The sequence below is a fragment of the Micromesistius poutassou genome (genome assembly GCF_964030765.1).
Source record: "Micromesistius poutassou genome assembly, contig: SCAFFOLD_3233, whole genome shotgun sequence".
Classification (NCBI taxonomy): domain Eukaryota; kingdom Metazoa; phylum Chordata; class Actinopteri; order Gadiformes; family Gadidae; genus Micromesistius; species Micromesistius poutassou.
This window is the reverse complement of record NW_028178005.1, coordinates 2,501-16,889: the sequence shown is the minus strand read 5'-3', so window position 1 is coordinate 16,889 and position 14,389 is coordinate 2,501. Positions and strand designations below refer to the sequence as shown.

The window sequence follows — 14,389 nt, the reverse complement described above, 5'->3', positions numbered from 1 at the left end:
TTACCCTCGTCCATCCCGTTGAGGATGGTCTCCAGCACCTCGTCGCCGTAGCGATTGCGGTGCTCCTTCCACACGGAGCCGTTCTCGCTCCTCAGGACCACCAGCTCCCTGTCCCCCCGGCCCAGAGCGGCGAAGTGAGGGATCTCCACTATCACCGGCCTGCCACACACACACACACACACACACACACACACACACACACAAACATATTAACTACTACTTTAAATTACACATTAAATGACAAACTCCCCGCCGGCTACAGCCAGTTTGGGCCGGTTCAGCCGTGGTCTGCAGGCCCCCCTCACCCCAGGAACTGCATGCCGGCGGGGCCCAGGGAGATGATGCGGCTGGCCAGCCCCTCGCCCTCCACCAGGGGGGGGGGCGTGGTCAGCTTCTGGGGCTTCACCAGCCGGCAGGTGATGCGCGTGGGCGCGGCGCAGGTCCGGGGCGGGATGATGACCCGCAGGCCGTTGTGTCTGCTGCCCCGCATGGAGCCGCCGCGAGCGTCCACCATGAAGCTCACCAGGAACCTGGGGGCCACAGGGGTCACGGTCATCATCATCCTCATAAATCACCCTTGGTGTGGTTCTCCACAACTTCATCCTCATCATCACCCCCATCCTCTTCCAATGATATTCATCATCATCATCATCATCATCATCATCATCATCATCATAATGTTCAGTAAAGAAGTCTTTTCAAAGCACTAGTCGGTGCTAAGTAGCACCAACATATCTAAACCTGCAGGACCTGCAGGATGTACTCCCCCCTCCCTGTGTGCTCCCCATGTTCAGGGTGATCAGTGTCTACAGAGGGAGCCCAGCCCCCCCAGGCTCAACCACCCCACCATTTCCTCTCCTCTGAAGCTATTTGGTCGATGAGAAAGTCCAATTTTATAGAAAGAAGTGGGTCAATTGAAGAAGTATCATAGGGCCAGTTTAATGATGTAAGCCTCTATCACAATGAGTGGTCTCCCAGGAGACCCCAGACCCCCGTCCGGATGAGGATGGAATGCCCCCTGCTAGCCTGAAGCTTGGCACGGAGAACCTTCCAGACAGCCACAGAGCTCTAGAACGGCAGGCAGTAAAATGGCTGCCGAGTAGGCCTTCATCCTACAATGATAAACTTCTAGTGAATGGAAAGGCAGATGTCAAATGCAGTTTAAAACCCAGTGACATGACAGGGATCTGGTCCCAGGGGTGTTGCTGACAAGTGACCCGCTTGGGGGGCTGTGCTGCGGTGAACGGCTGACAGGAAGTGACCCGCTGGGGGGGGGGGGGTGGCTGTGCTGCGGTGAAAGGCTGACAGGAAGTGACCCGCTGGGTGTGCTGTTTCTGCGGTGGAAGGCTGGCTGACCCGGTGTGTATGGGGCTGGCCACCGGGCTGACGTTGTCCGACGTCTCCGTCGCCGGGCTGCTGGGTATCAGCGAGTCGTCGTCGTACTCTTTGGGGAGAGGAAGGGGAGTGTGTAGCTGCGGCAGAAGAAGAACAGAACAGACGGAGTTCATGTCTCCGTTCAAATCATCAGGAGGAGGAGGAGCGTGACGCTCAGCATGACCTGCTGGTTTAGCATTGAACAGACGCACGAACAAAATGCTTTATGAAGATCTGATATATGCCGATCCTGGAGCGTCTTATTAAAGGACAGAGAAATGCGAGGCAGAGACAGGAGGACGTAGTGAGGGTCTGACCTGCTCCACCTCCTGCTCCTTCAGCAGCACCGTCTCCGGGGACACACGGGGGATCCTGGGTAGTGACGGGGACAGGTTCCTGTCAGGAGGAACGAGAAACAGTCAAGTTGTAACGAGTCTGGCGTCAAACGAGCTCTGCCACACATCCTGTCTGCCCGTGCTAGCTCTGCCCGCCTCCCCACCCCCCCCCCCCCCCCCCCACCGTCTGCCCCTAGCGCTGTCAGCTGGTCCCCCGTAGCCCCCCCCACTGAGACCCCAGCCCTGCCACCCTTACGCTGTGCCTAGCCCTCTCTCGTACTCCATGGATTTCTTTGGGGACAGGAAATCGTCATCATGGTCTTTCAAGTCATCCATCTTCATGTACCTGGCGCCGTCCGTGGCCAGCTCCTCCCCTTCACACACACAAGAGACCGCCAGCAGGTCAGGTGACCAGGGTGGGTGGGGGAGAGTGAGGAGGAGGAGAGACAACACAGAACAAAACAAATTGTTTACCGAGGTGAGAGGATGTGCAGAGACGGGACATGACATCACAGGATTGGGGCATGTGTGTGTGTGTGTGTGTGTGTGTGTGTGTGTGTGTGTGTGTGTGTGTGTGTTGTGTGTGTGTGTGTGTGTGTGTGTGTGTGTGTGTGTGTTGGACGTTTCTCATTCAGATGTTAGTTTTGTGAGTCGGCACTTGCTGAACCAAGATGCATGTTAGAGTCACCAGGTGACCACAGGATGTTTTCTATGTACGCTGTGTTCAAGTCAACATACAAACCGTGTGGTATACATCAGCATTAGGAGTGGCCCTCACTTACCACCAAGCCATGAGGGGCCCCATTATGAGATCATGAGGGCCCCCAGATCATGAGTGGTGGGACCCAAAATCATGAGGGGCTGAGACCATGAGGGGCCACAGTGTGTGTGTGTGTGTGTGTCTGTGTGTAGCAGTAAGGTTTAGCAGCATATCAGTTCACACACCAGTCAATGTCATGACATCGATTTTAAGTGCAACACTTCTTGTAAGTATACGATGAGTCAGTCAAGGATTCATGAAAGATGAAGACAGTCATCACACCATGGCGCTGTGATCTATACGGCTGAATAGCTTGAACACTTTACTTCCTAATAGTTTGAACGGTATGGTTAGAGGGGTATAGCTCAGAGTGTAGAGGAGGGATGTGCAGGTCGAGGTCTCATTGGCAGCCACTCAGGAAAAGAAACCTCCCGTATTGTTAATGAATAAGAAGTGTTACTGGAGGGACAGACAGAGGTCACAGACGTGATGCCATGGGCGCATGCCAATGAGCATGAGAGCCACCATAACACTGAGCACCGACAGAGAGACACAGAGACAGAGGGAGAGAGAGAGGGAGATTAAAAATGGGAAATGACAGAGAGAAAGCATGAGCAGGAGAGAGAGAAGAATAGCAGAGAGACGGACAGAGAAGTAAAAGGAAAGTGGTAACGAGAGAAAGAGAAAAGGAAGAGAATGACAGGGAGAGGGAGGAGGGAGAGACAGAGGGACCGGGAGAGGGAGGAAAGGCTAAGTGAGCTTGAAATGGAGCCACAGACTTTATCACGACCTACAGACGCTGCACGATGGAGAGAGGAAGAGACATTCATACCTAGTGTTAGCTGTGCAACTCCTAAAGAGGGCAAAAGGCAAAAAGGCAATCTTTTAGGGAGCTCTAAAATAAAAAACACGGCCCATTTAACACAAACCCATCCTCACAAACATGAGAAAAACACTGAAATGTAAGACCATAAAACCTCAAGTGTCATTCAGCAGGAGCAATATCAATGTGGGATATTCCTAACCACACAGGTCAATGTGAGTGTAGTTGTGATTCAGATGAGGGGGTAATACCTTCATCCTCAGAAACGTCCAAGATCTCATCCACCGTCTCCGGGAAACTCATGCGATGCTTCTCTGTGGTCGTCTGGGGGACAAACACCAGTAGGAGGTAGATTAGCTCCGTAAGGACTGAGAAGCTAAAAATGAAAACCTTCTTATGCAGAAGAGGGTTGAAGAGCTCCCGGTCTCACCATAGTGGCCGTCTCCTCTGTGACCAGCTTCAGGACGTCGATGACGGAGATGTAGCCCAGCCTCTTAGCGATGGCCAGGGCGGACATGCCGTTCTGCACAGAGAGAGCAGAGGAAGGACGTCACACACAACCACAGGATAGTCTCGCAGTAGGGTGAGGATCACACACACAACCATAGGATAGTCTAGAAGTAGGGTTGGGATCATACATACAACCACAGGATAGTCTAGAAGTAGGGTGAGGAGTTGGACTTCAGACACTCCTCAGAGGAGGTCCAGCAGAAGGTCTGGAATGACTAACTCCTTCCTGATCACTAGATTCAATGTCTGCTGTGCGTCACCTAATGAGATGTTCCCTAATGACACGTCACCTAACGAGGCATCACTTAACGAGGCGCCACCTAATGACGCGACACCTCAAGACCGATCATGTGGTGACGCGTTCTCACCGAGGTCAGGTCGTTGGGCTGCGCCGCGTGCTTCAGCAGCAGGGTCACTATGTCCGTGTGTCCCTGCTGGGCGGCCTGGTGCAGCGGGGTGTAGTCCACCTGGAGGACATTAGAGGGCGGTAGAGGACAACCAGGCTGTGTTACCGCGGTGTTACTAGCAGAGGAGCAAGAGAAACTTCACCTTTGCTTGTGAAGGCCCAGTGGGAACAATGTTCATACACACACACTATGCAAATGTTTTTCTGTTATTATAGATTATTAAAAATATACAATGTGGATCTTTTTATATGACAGATTCACAATGCGATTCATTAACAGGTCCAGTTCTTACATTTGTTATATATTAACAGCATTCATCATATTTTTCCAGTAACACATTTTAAATTGTTATAAAATGATGACACTAAGTCACACTGTATTTACTTATTTGTTAGTGTAAAGATGTGAATTTGTTAACATGGCGACTGGCCATGGTGTGCTTTGTGAATGCTGTGTCCAGAGCAGTTGAGGTCTAGGTCTGAACCTGGCCAGAGGGGGCGCACTCACCCTAGTTTTGCTGTTGACGTTGGCTTGTCCCTGCAGCAGGAACTTCACCATCTTGATGTTGCCATAGTGACACGCTACGTGGAGAGGGGTGTAGCCCATCTGAGAGAAAAGAGAGACAACAAAACATAAACCCTCCAACCAACACTGAGCATGAGGGGATCCCCAGCTTAGAAGTGAACCAGAAAGATCCCTCAGCCCTGTTGTTGATAACAACTCAGTCTATCAAGAAGTTAAAAGCCAAAGACTCATTGTGCCTAATAGACCCTAGACTTATATACATAGACGCCACATTGGCCTTTATGTCAAAAAGACCATGTCTAAGAGACTTATAGACTCATACACGCCCGATGGCCAGTCAACGTGGTCGCTATGTTGGAGAGGCCAGGACAGGCCAGTCAACAAATAATAGCAAAGCTCTTTCTGGATTAAAGCACTAGAAAAGGTTACATCTCTCTACCCATGATTTCAATGAGTCATTTTTAATCTATGTGGAGTACACATTGTTTTCATTCATAATCATTCACATAAAATACATAATATCATTTAATAGGAATGTAAAGAAGAATCATTGACATGGGTTGAGAATGTAAATGTTATCCACTGTTTACTTGTGTTTGTTTCTATGCCTCTCCAACATGGCGGCCAGTATCTATGTCACAGAGTCTTTTCCCAGAGCGTCGTCGCAGGACAAACACAGATGTCACTTATATCTAATGATGGGTCCACTGCTCTAATGTACCGGGCGCGGTAAGTAGACTTATCTTCACTGGTTAAGTCTACTACCTGTGCCCTGGTGTATAAATAGAGCAGACCCATAATTAGTGTTACAAGCTGTGTTTGTCCCATGATGCACCGGTGTTTGCCCCACCTTGCACCTGTGCTAAAGGGTCCAGGCTAGAGCCCACAGCAGGCAGCTGCAGCTCAGGGTAATGATGCCACAGACTGGTTGACAAGACAAATATCTATGCACTACATGAAAGCAATATGTGTCTTTTATTTATCTAAATGTAATATTAGACACAAAACCATTGGAGTCGAAGTCCAAATTAACTTGTGAAGCCAGTTTCTTGTTCAGTAACAGTTTAACAGCAGCTCCACTCATTCTAATTCTGAAACTCTACTCTTATGGGTATTTCTGAGCCCATGTTGTCCAGTATATACATAACGGTATGACTTGATACTCTCCATACTCTCTCCTTACAAGTGGAGCTAAACTGTGGTGTTGTTCCATCAGCCACAAGCTCATTCCTGGGTGAGGAAGTCGTGTATTGATGGTAACCTGAAGCTGGGCTAGGAGGTCAGGAAGCTATTTCTGTTCTGGGAGGAAAGGTCACTACTTAATCTATCTGACCACAAGCACAAAGGGAGAGGAAGTCTTTTACGTGAAGACATGCACTAATATGGATTAGGCCCATATTTGTTCCTAATTGTTAGTAGTGGGAATAGTTATTTTGGTTCAAAGACTTAACATTAAGGATATCTTGCTTTATATCTCCATTTAAAGTAATGGACAACGGAAATATGTAATTTAAGGGGAAGGAAATCCCCAAATCACATTTTCAGTTGAACACTTTTATTACCACTTTTTGGTTTAACAAATTCATACAGTTTCATTTTTTCATAAAATGTGTGATCAAGTTAGATAGGGCAGGTCTTTAATGATCTGCCCTAGTGAGTCTTGATCTCACTACATTCCTACATAGGCTGCCCCCTGTGGAACGGACCGCTGGGTTGTGTGTGTGTAGTGGACCACTCGGTTGTGTTTGTGTAGTGGACCCCTCGGTTGTGTGTGTGTAGTGGACCACTCGGTTGTGTTTGTGTAGTGGACCCCTCGGTTGTGTGTGTGTAGTGGACCACTCGGTTGTGTTTGTGTACTGGACCACTCGGTGGTGACGGTGGGTCTGGGCCTACCCGTGTAGCGGCGTAGACGGACGCCCCCTGGTTCACCAGGATGTCCCCGATGCCCACGTGTCCCTCCTGGGCCACGAGGTGGAGCGGGGTCAGTCCACTCTGGAGGAGAGAGGAAGAGGCGGAGCCACATCAGCTAAGGAGCGACCGGAGGCCCGAGGCCACGCCTGGGCGCCAGCCCCCTCTCTGATGATGGATGGCTATTGCCAATGCTCTCTGGCTCGGTCTTATTGGAGTCCAGCGATTACCCCTCCCCTCGCAGGTCCTATCCATCATTATCGTCTAGTCTGAGCCAGTTGGCACTATCACAGGGGAAACTACTTTCAGTGCAAGTGCTCTTTCTGATTGGCTCAAACTGGTGCCAGGTGACGTCATTTCCCATTTAGACCAAGTGCAGAGACTGTTTGTGCTGTGCTGTGGTTTGAGATGTGCAGAGACTGTTGGTGCTGTGCTGTGGTTTGAGTAGCAGCGAGAGTGCACCTGTGGAGCCCTTTCAAACGGTCATCTTTAAGGGGTTTTAGGGTAAGATGAGACGGTTGGTCCCGGTGGGCTCACCTTGTTCCCCAGGTTGACGTTGGCCTGTTTGGAGATGAGGAGGGCCACCATGTCGGGGCGTCCCTCCTGGGAGGCCAGGTGCAGCGGCGTGACCCCCTGCAGGGACTCTGCGTTGGCCGACGCCCCGTACTGCAGCAGGGTGCTGGCCACCTCCACCTGGTTCTGCTTGGAGGCGATGTGGAGCGGGGTGTAGCCGTTCTGGAGCACAGACACAGGGCAGTGAGCACTCTGGTACCTGGTAAAACATGTGTGTGTGTGTGTGTGTGTGCGTGTGTGTGTGTGTGTGTGTGTGTGTGTGTGTGTATGTGTGTGTGTGTGTGTGTGCGCGTCCTACCCGAGCAGCGCTGTGTGGGGAGCCTCCTTTGCTGACCAGCAGGTTCACCACATCCAGGTTGTTGTGATGAACGGCCACGTGTAGTGGAGTCAGACCGTTCTATAGAAGCACACACAGACACACATCCTGTTTAGTTCACAGATCCAGAGATCCACGGATTCTTACATTGACAGAGATACGGTTAGAGAAAGTTACATCTAGGTAGTGGTTTTGGGGTCCTAGATAAAGGATCTTTCTGGCGGTCCCCAGGCCCTGGGAGGGAGAGCCCTCCTACCATCCAAGGGCAATGTCTGGGGAACGCCATTCTTGAGGCTCTCCCTCAAGAAGGGCCCCTCCCAGTGCCAATCACATTGTCATCTCGGGCCAGGAGTCTCTCCTGGAGGGCGTCCAGTACCTTGCCAGCAGCGTTGGGATTGGCCCCTCGCTCCAGCAGCAACTCGGCCACGTCCACCTTGCCGTACTTTGAGGCCACGTGCAGCGGAGTAAAGCCTTTCTGTAGACCACCAGGAGAGAGAGATACAGTTCATAAGCAGTACAGTGAAGCCTTTCTGTAGACCACCAGGAGAGAGAGATACAGTTCATAAGCAGTACAGTGAAGCCTTTCTGTAGACCACCAGGAGAGAGAGATACAGTGAATTTTGAAAAGTATTTTATCTATATATATATATATTTTTTAATATTTATATTCAGGAGCCATGGCCAACCACACAACAACCGCCTGGTTGCAGGCCGTTAAGGACGTGTGTCTGACGGCCTGATGAATACAGGACCTCCTTAGCTTCTGAAAACACCATGGATGAGATCAATGAGCCAACAGAGAGTGGTCTGACACTAGAGTAGAGATAGAGCAGGCAGATCAGCCCTGGGGAACCGGGGTGAATGTTTACTGTAATATTACTGTGATGGTAAATGGACCACATTTACACAGCGCTTTGCTAGTGCACAGTCAAAGCACTTTACAAACCGTGCCTCGCGTTCACACACACATTCACACACACACACACACACACACACACACACACACACACACACACACACACACACACACACACACACACACACATTCACCCATTCACACACACATTCACACATTCAAACACACATTCACCCATTCACACATTCACACACGGGCCACGGTAGAGCAGTGTCAGTGAGTGACGAGGTGCAGCAGGGTGTGAGGGCGTGGCAGCGTACCTTGGTCATCTTGGTCTGCTGGGCGTCCATGTCCAGCAGCATGCGGATGGTCTGGGCGTGGCCCTCGCGGGCGGCGATGTGCAGGGGGGTGTGGCCCGCCGTGGTGGTGGCGTTGGGGTTGGCTTTGTGCTCCAGGAGCAGCTTCACCACCTCCTTGTGGCCCATCCGAGACGCGCAGTGCAGCGGCGTCTGGTCGTCCTGGGGAGACGAGGGGTTAGGGTTAGCCTGGACTGCTGCTCACCCTGTCCATCCACAGTCACACTGAGTGTGTGGTGAGATGTTGAGACGCTAAGGACCGGGGAGAATCACTCCAACTGACTCCGAGTGTGACAACATATCTGAAGACGGCTGTCAATTCCACACTTGTGATTAAGAGTCTTTCATTAGAGATGGTGTTGGAAAGTTGAAATGTACTGAGGCAGCAATGTAGCTTTCAGAAAGAAAACCATGCAAACCTCTGCTAATACAGAAGGCATAAATAGTCACCAGATCATAATCAACAGGAAGGACTATTCAGTTATCCTATAGCCTTATAGCCTTATGTACAGAGTTTGTAGCAGTGACCAGAAGTAACCGGTTGATGTGAGGGTACACGTGGTGATACATCGTGTCATACCTTGGCCTTAGGATCCACCGGCGCTGCGTTCTCCAGGAGGAACTCAGCCACCTCATGGTGTCCAGCCCGCGACGCCATGTGGAGAGGGGTCTCCACTTTCTGCTCAAACACACACAGCGGCATCATCGTCAGGCCTGTTGCCATAGTAACTAGCCACTCCAATCAGCTCAGCTTAATTCACAGCATATTATTGGTATTATAAAATAGAGTCAAAGCATGAAATTATCAATTTCTGTTCATCAACTCAACAGATTCAGCAAGCCAGGCTTTTAGCCCAAATGGTGGCCAACCGTAGTGTTGAGATTGAGAGCCGTGGGTCAAGGTCAACATTGAGTAGGTCGTTATCTGCATTTTGCATGGGACGGCAAAATCCAATGACTGACGTTAAGGCTTGGGGAGACATCCATCTCAGAGCCAAAGTGGGTCAGAAGGTTTGGTTCTGCAGACTCACCACGTTGGAAGCGCTGGGTGAAGCTCCCTTCTGCAGGAGGATCTTCACGATGTTCAGATGACCCATAAACGAGGTCACGTGGAGCGGGGTGAGGCCAGACTGTAGAGAGAGCACACGTAAGGAGACCGTTACATTCCCCATCTCGTATTCACTGTATCACCTCTGTTACATTCACTGTCTCACCTCATATTCACTGTATCACCTCTGTTACATTCCCCATCTCACCTCATATTCACTGTATCACCTCTGTTACATTCACTGTCTCACCTCATATTCACTGTATCACCTCTGTTATATTCACTGTCTCACCTCATATTCACTGTATCACCTCTGTTACATTCACTGTCTCACCTCATATTCACTGTATCACCTCTGTTACATTCCCCATCTCACCTCATATTCACTGTATCACCTCTGTTACATTCACTGTCTCACCTCATATTCACTGTATCACCTCTGTTATATTCACTGTCTCACCTCATATTCACTGTCTCACCTCTGTTATATTCACTGTCTCACCTCATATTCACTGTCTCACCTCATATTCACTGTCTCACCTCTGTTATATTCACTGTCTCACTTGTCTTATTAGTTATAAAGGTGAGTCTCATTGAGGCAAGAGACCTGATTTGTAGCATCACACAAAATAAAGCAAAACAGGCAGTACAGGAAAAAACAAGATGTTTCACAAGGACCTGGCATTGATTCAAATAAACAGGAGAGAACCCTGCAGCTAAATAACTAAAAATGCCCGCCTCTTCATCCATAGTGTGCTTTGACCGGACGGATCTAATGCTCAGAGACACAAGATCCTTGAGTGTAGGCGTTCTGAAGCTCATCCCAGGCCCCAGGCCCCTGGGAGGAAGAGGCTTCCTCCCACCCCCATCCTCATGGCAGTCCCAAGGGCAGGGCCTGGGTTGGGAGGAAGGGACCGCCATGAGGAGCCACCATCAGGTAGAAGGCCATAGTTAGCATCCTGACTGGAGGTTACAAAGTACTGGTGTAGGATTCAGAAGGCCTTCAATGGATGGAGGAGCCACGGTCCTCCTGACGTGTGGTCTCACCTCGGTCACGGCCTCCAGCGACGCAGAGTGCTTGAGCAGCAGGTCCATCACCCGCATGTGGTTCTTTTTACAGGCGATGTGCAGCGGAGTGAAACCGTTCTGGGGAGAGAGAGCCAAGGGTTCACACGCCATGAGTGTCATACAATTTGGTGCAAATTGAGCCAAATTTGTGTAATATACTTTTATGTGAAATCTCTGACCTACAATTATCACTCTTTAAATTCAGTTAGTAATTTAGTAAAAATGCATCACGAGATTCCCAGATTTTAGAATGACTTGGGTAAAATTTTTGGGGTATTTCATTATTTTGATACTTGGCCAGAATGTTGTATTTTTAAATCAATTAGTGATGAATTTGAGATAAGAATTGTTGCAGTGTGGGATACTTACATCTGACCACTAGGGGCAGTAGTGCCATTGCTGTGTACAGTAACCTACTGCTAGCTATCCTGAGGTAGCCAGTTGACGTATGGTCGCTATGCGGCAGAGCCAAGTTTTCAGGTTGTCAATAAATAGGTAACGAGTGACGTCTGTGTCTGTCTCGTTGTTATATGTTAGTATACCCAATATACAACAGTGGCAATGATGATGGGATCGGAAGAAGATAAAACGTTTTTGCAGAGTAAGCGACGGAGGGAACTAGTAACAGCAACTAGTTAGCTCGGAGAAGCTAAGGGTGTGACGTCATCCGACATGAGGACTCACCAGGGCGCGGGAGTTGGGCTTGGCGCCCTTGTCCAACAGCACCTTGGCCATGCGGTGATGGCCGCAGTGGGCCGCCACGTGCAGGGGCGTCAGGTGGTCCAGGGTGATGTCATCGATCTCGGCGTTGTACTGCAGCAGCTGCTTGATGCAGTCCATGTGGTCGCCCTGCGCTGACATGTGGATCGGGGAGAGGCCGTTCTGGGGGAGAGACGTCAGGACAGGGTGGGTGGGGAAGTATAGAGGACCACAGATGAGATGGAACCAACACAGGCAGACAGACACACACAGACACACACAGACAGGCACACGCAAACAGACAGACAAGCACACAGACAGACAGACAGACAGACAGACACGTACACAGACAGAAACAGGGACACACACACACACACACACAGACACACACATAGACAGACACGCACACAGACAGACACGCACACAGACAGACAGACACACAGACACACACACAGACAGACACACACACAGACACACATGCACACAGACTGACACGCACACAGACAGACACACACGCAGACAGACAGACACACACACACACACACACACACACACACACACACACACAGATAGACACACAGTCAGACACACACACATACAGACACGCACACCGACACACGCACACAGACAGAATCAGACACACAAACAGACACACAGACCTATACACACAGACAGTCACGCAGACAGACAGACACACACAGACGAACAGTTGCAATGACGTCAAGGACCTCATAGTATAACAGCTCAACTCGTTTTAGTTAGAGTTTAGAGAAACAAACACAAATACACAATGCCATCCAATCAGAAGTCCCCATCAGGATGGATGTGGAGGGTGTGGGGGGGGGGTCTAGGGGGCTCACCTTGGTCTTGGCCTGGATGGGGGCCCCATGGTCCAGCAGGATCTCGATGATCCTCACATGTCCGTTCCTGGCTGCACAGTGCAGGGGGGTGAGCTCATCCTGCAGAGGACATGGGGGGACAGGGACGTGGGCTCGTTAACACAGCACTCACTAAGCCTGACCCTCACCTCTGTCCAATTAAAAAACATGTTCTCACATCTGGTGCACCGCTGTATTTGATTTAAGGGCGGTCATATTGATTTGCAGGCTTTCGTTCTCTTGTATAAGCCCCTCCCACTCGCTTCAATCAGATATGGGGGGGGGGGGGGGGGGCAGAATGTCATGTGTCTTGTGTCTTGACAATGTCTTGACATTAACAGTAACAAAAAACGTCAATAACATGTTACTCATTCATAGCATGCGTTTAACCAATAGAGGGCAATTTGAGTTCATATTTATAACTTATCCTACTTTTTGAAAACTTTAAAAAGTAAAAAAACGTTTATACTTTTCATGTAAAATAAGTTATTTCAATGTTTGGTTTTCCATTAAAACCTCTCTATCATTATAGAGGACTGGTCCACACACCTTGGTCTTGGCGTCAATCTGTCCTCCTCGGTCCAGGAGGAGCCTCACCATGATCACGTTCCCCCTTCTGGCTGCAATGTGGAGGGGAGTGATACCGTTCTGGAGACACACACACACACACACACACACACACACACACACACACACACAGGGTCACACCTGGGCCCTCCCCCTCTTTCTCCTCTTCCCTTCTCCTCTTGTGTCTCCTCCTTCCCCTCTGCTATCCGGTGGCTCTGTGTGCGTTACGTTACAGTGAGGGCTGAGGGGAGGGATGAGGGGAAGGATGAGGGGAAGGGGGACTACCAATGGAACGCAGCCCTGTGTTCCCCCTCTTGAGCTCCTCAGGTCTTCCTCCTGCCAGCAGCTGGGGTCTGCACCACAGCTGGGTCTCTGACCTCGTGGTATTAAACCGTTCTAGATCTATATCTACAGTAGTAAAACTTTTCACAGTAAAATTACAGTAAAGTACTCGCAGCAGTTTTGCCAGTAAGGTCCTGTTTATTTACTGTAGTATTACTGTATCATATAAATACAGCTAGCTTGCTGTAATCTCAACATATGGCATGCCGCTGTAATATTACAGTAATCTACTGGCAACAAAAAAAATTGTATTGTATTGTACCGTTGGTCTCCTTGGAGTCTTTGTTTTCATATGACATATTGATTGTGTAGATAGCATGACGTGAAAAGATCGCTTTCAAGCACGTTAGCATTTAGAAGTTAACCGGAAATGTAGCAAGCACCTAGCCTCTAGCCATATAAACCAGGGTCCCCACACACAAAGGTATCGATATACAACAATCATGTTTCCAATCCAGACTGAGACCTGGTCCCGGACCGAGAGGTCTGGTGGTACCTTGGGGGTGAAGTTGACGTTGGCCCCCCTGTTGAGCAGCAGCTGGGCCACGTTGAGGTTCTCGTAGTGCGCTGCGATGTGGAGTGGGGTGAAGCCAGTCTGCAGGGGAAACACAAATAAACCATCAGCCAGACCACACTTTGAGGAGACTGATGGACAGTTGAACGGCCCACAGTGTGCTCAGCCTGAAGCTACACAGAAACCAAGGAGCTGGACATTACTGATGTGGCTGTTGTTGTTGTTGTTGTTTTTAAACGGGTGAATATAGCTGTAGGGACGTAAAGAGGCTGAGAGACATGGTCATCTGTCATTGTAATGATTTTGGTACAAGCAAACAGACAGGTCACCTAGAATTGTAAGTATTGTTGTACAGACAGACAGGACCTCTAGTAACTACTGCAGTACAGACAGACAGGTCCTCTCGTAACTTTTGTTGTACAGACAGACAGGCCCTCTAGTAACTATTGCGGTAGGGACAGACAGGTCCTGGGGTGGCGGGGTACAGACAGACAGACAGGTCGTAGGGGTACAGACAGACAGGTCCTTAG

General features: G+C 49.8%; 1 protein-coding gene across 1 annotated transcript in view; it reads right to left on the bottom strand.

Annotated features, from left to right (window-relative positions):
• LOC311374870 (ankyrin-1-like) overlaps positions 1 to 14,389 on the bottom strand; it is a gene marked incomplete at both ends in the record, with an annotated part of 31,939 nt that overhangs the window by 15,957 nt on the left and 1,593 nt on the right. Inside the window, 21 exons of the mRNA XM_084490621.1 lie at positions 5 to 159; positions 306 to 530; positions 1,357 to 1,472; positions 1,692 to 1,770; positions 1,990 to 2,083; positions 3,544 to 3,616; positions 3,723 to 3,815; positions 4,171 to 4,269; positions 4,717 to 4,815; positions 6,628 to 6,726; positions 7,180 to 7,377; positions 7,514 to 7,612; positions 7,908 to 8,006; positions 8,708 to 8,905; positions 9,324 to 9,422; positions 9,775 to 9,873; positions 10,839 to 10,937; positions 11,544 to 11,741; positions 12,419 to 12,517; positions 12,986 to 13,084; positions 13,842 to 13,940. Coding sequence (XP_084346747.1) covers positions 5 to 159; positions 306 to 530; positions 1,357 to 1,472; positions 1,692 to 1,770; positions 1,990 to 2,083; positions 3,544 to 3,616; positions 3,723 to 3,815; positions 4,171 to 4,269; positions 4,717 to 4,815; positions 6,628 to 6,726; positions 7,180 to 7,377; positions 7,514 to 7,612; positions 7,908 to 8,006; positions 8,708 to 8,905; positions 9,324 to 9,422; positions 9,775 to 9,873; positions 10,839 to 10,937; positions 11,544 to 11,741; positions 12,419 to 12,517; positions 12,986 to 13,084; positions 13,842 to 13,940 — 2,518 coding nt within the window. The remainder of the gene's footprint in view (positions 1 to 4; positions 160 to 305; positions 531 to 1,356; positions 1,473 to 1,691; positions 1,771 to 1,989; positions 2,084 to 3,543; positions 3,617 to 3,722; positions 3,816 to 4,170; positions 4,270 to 4,716; positions 4,816 to 6,627; positions 6,727 to 7,179; positions 7,378 to 7,513; positions 7,613 to 7,907; positions 8,007 to 8,707; positions 8,906 to 9,323; positions 9,423 to 9,774; positions 9,874 to 10,838; positions 10,938 to 11,543; positions 11,742 to 12,418; positions 12,518 to 12,985; positions 13,085 to 13,841; positions 13,941 to 14,389) is intronic.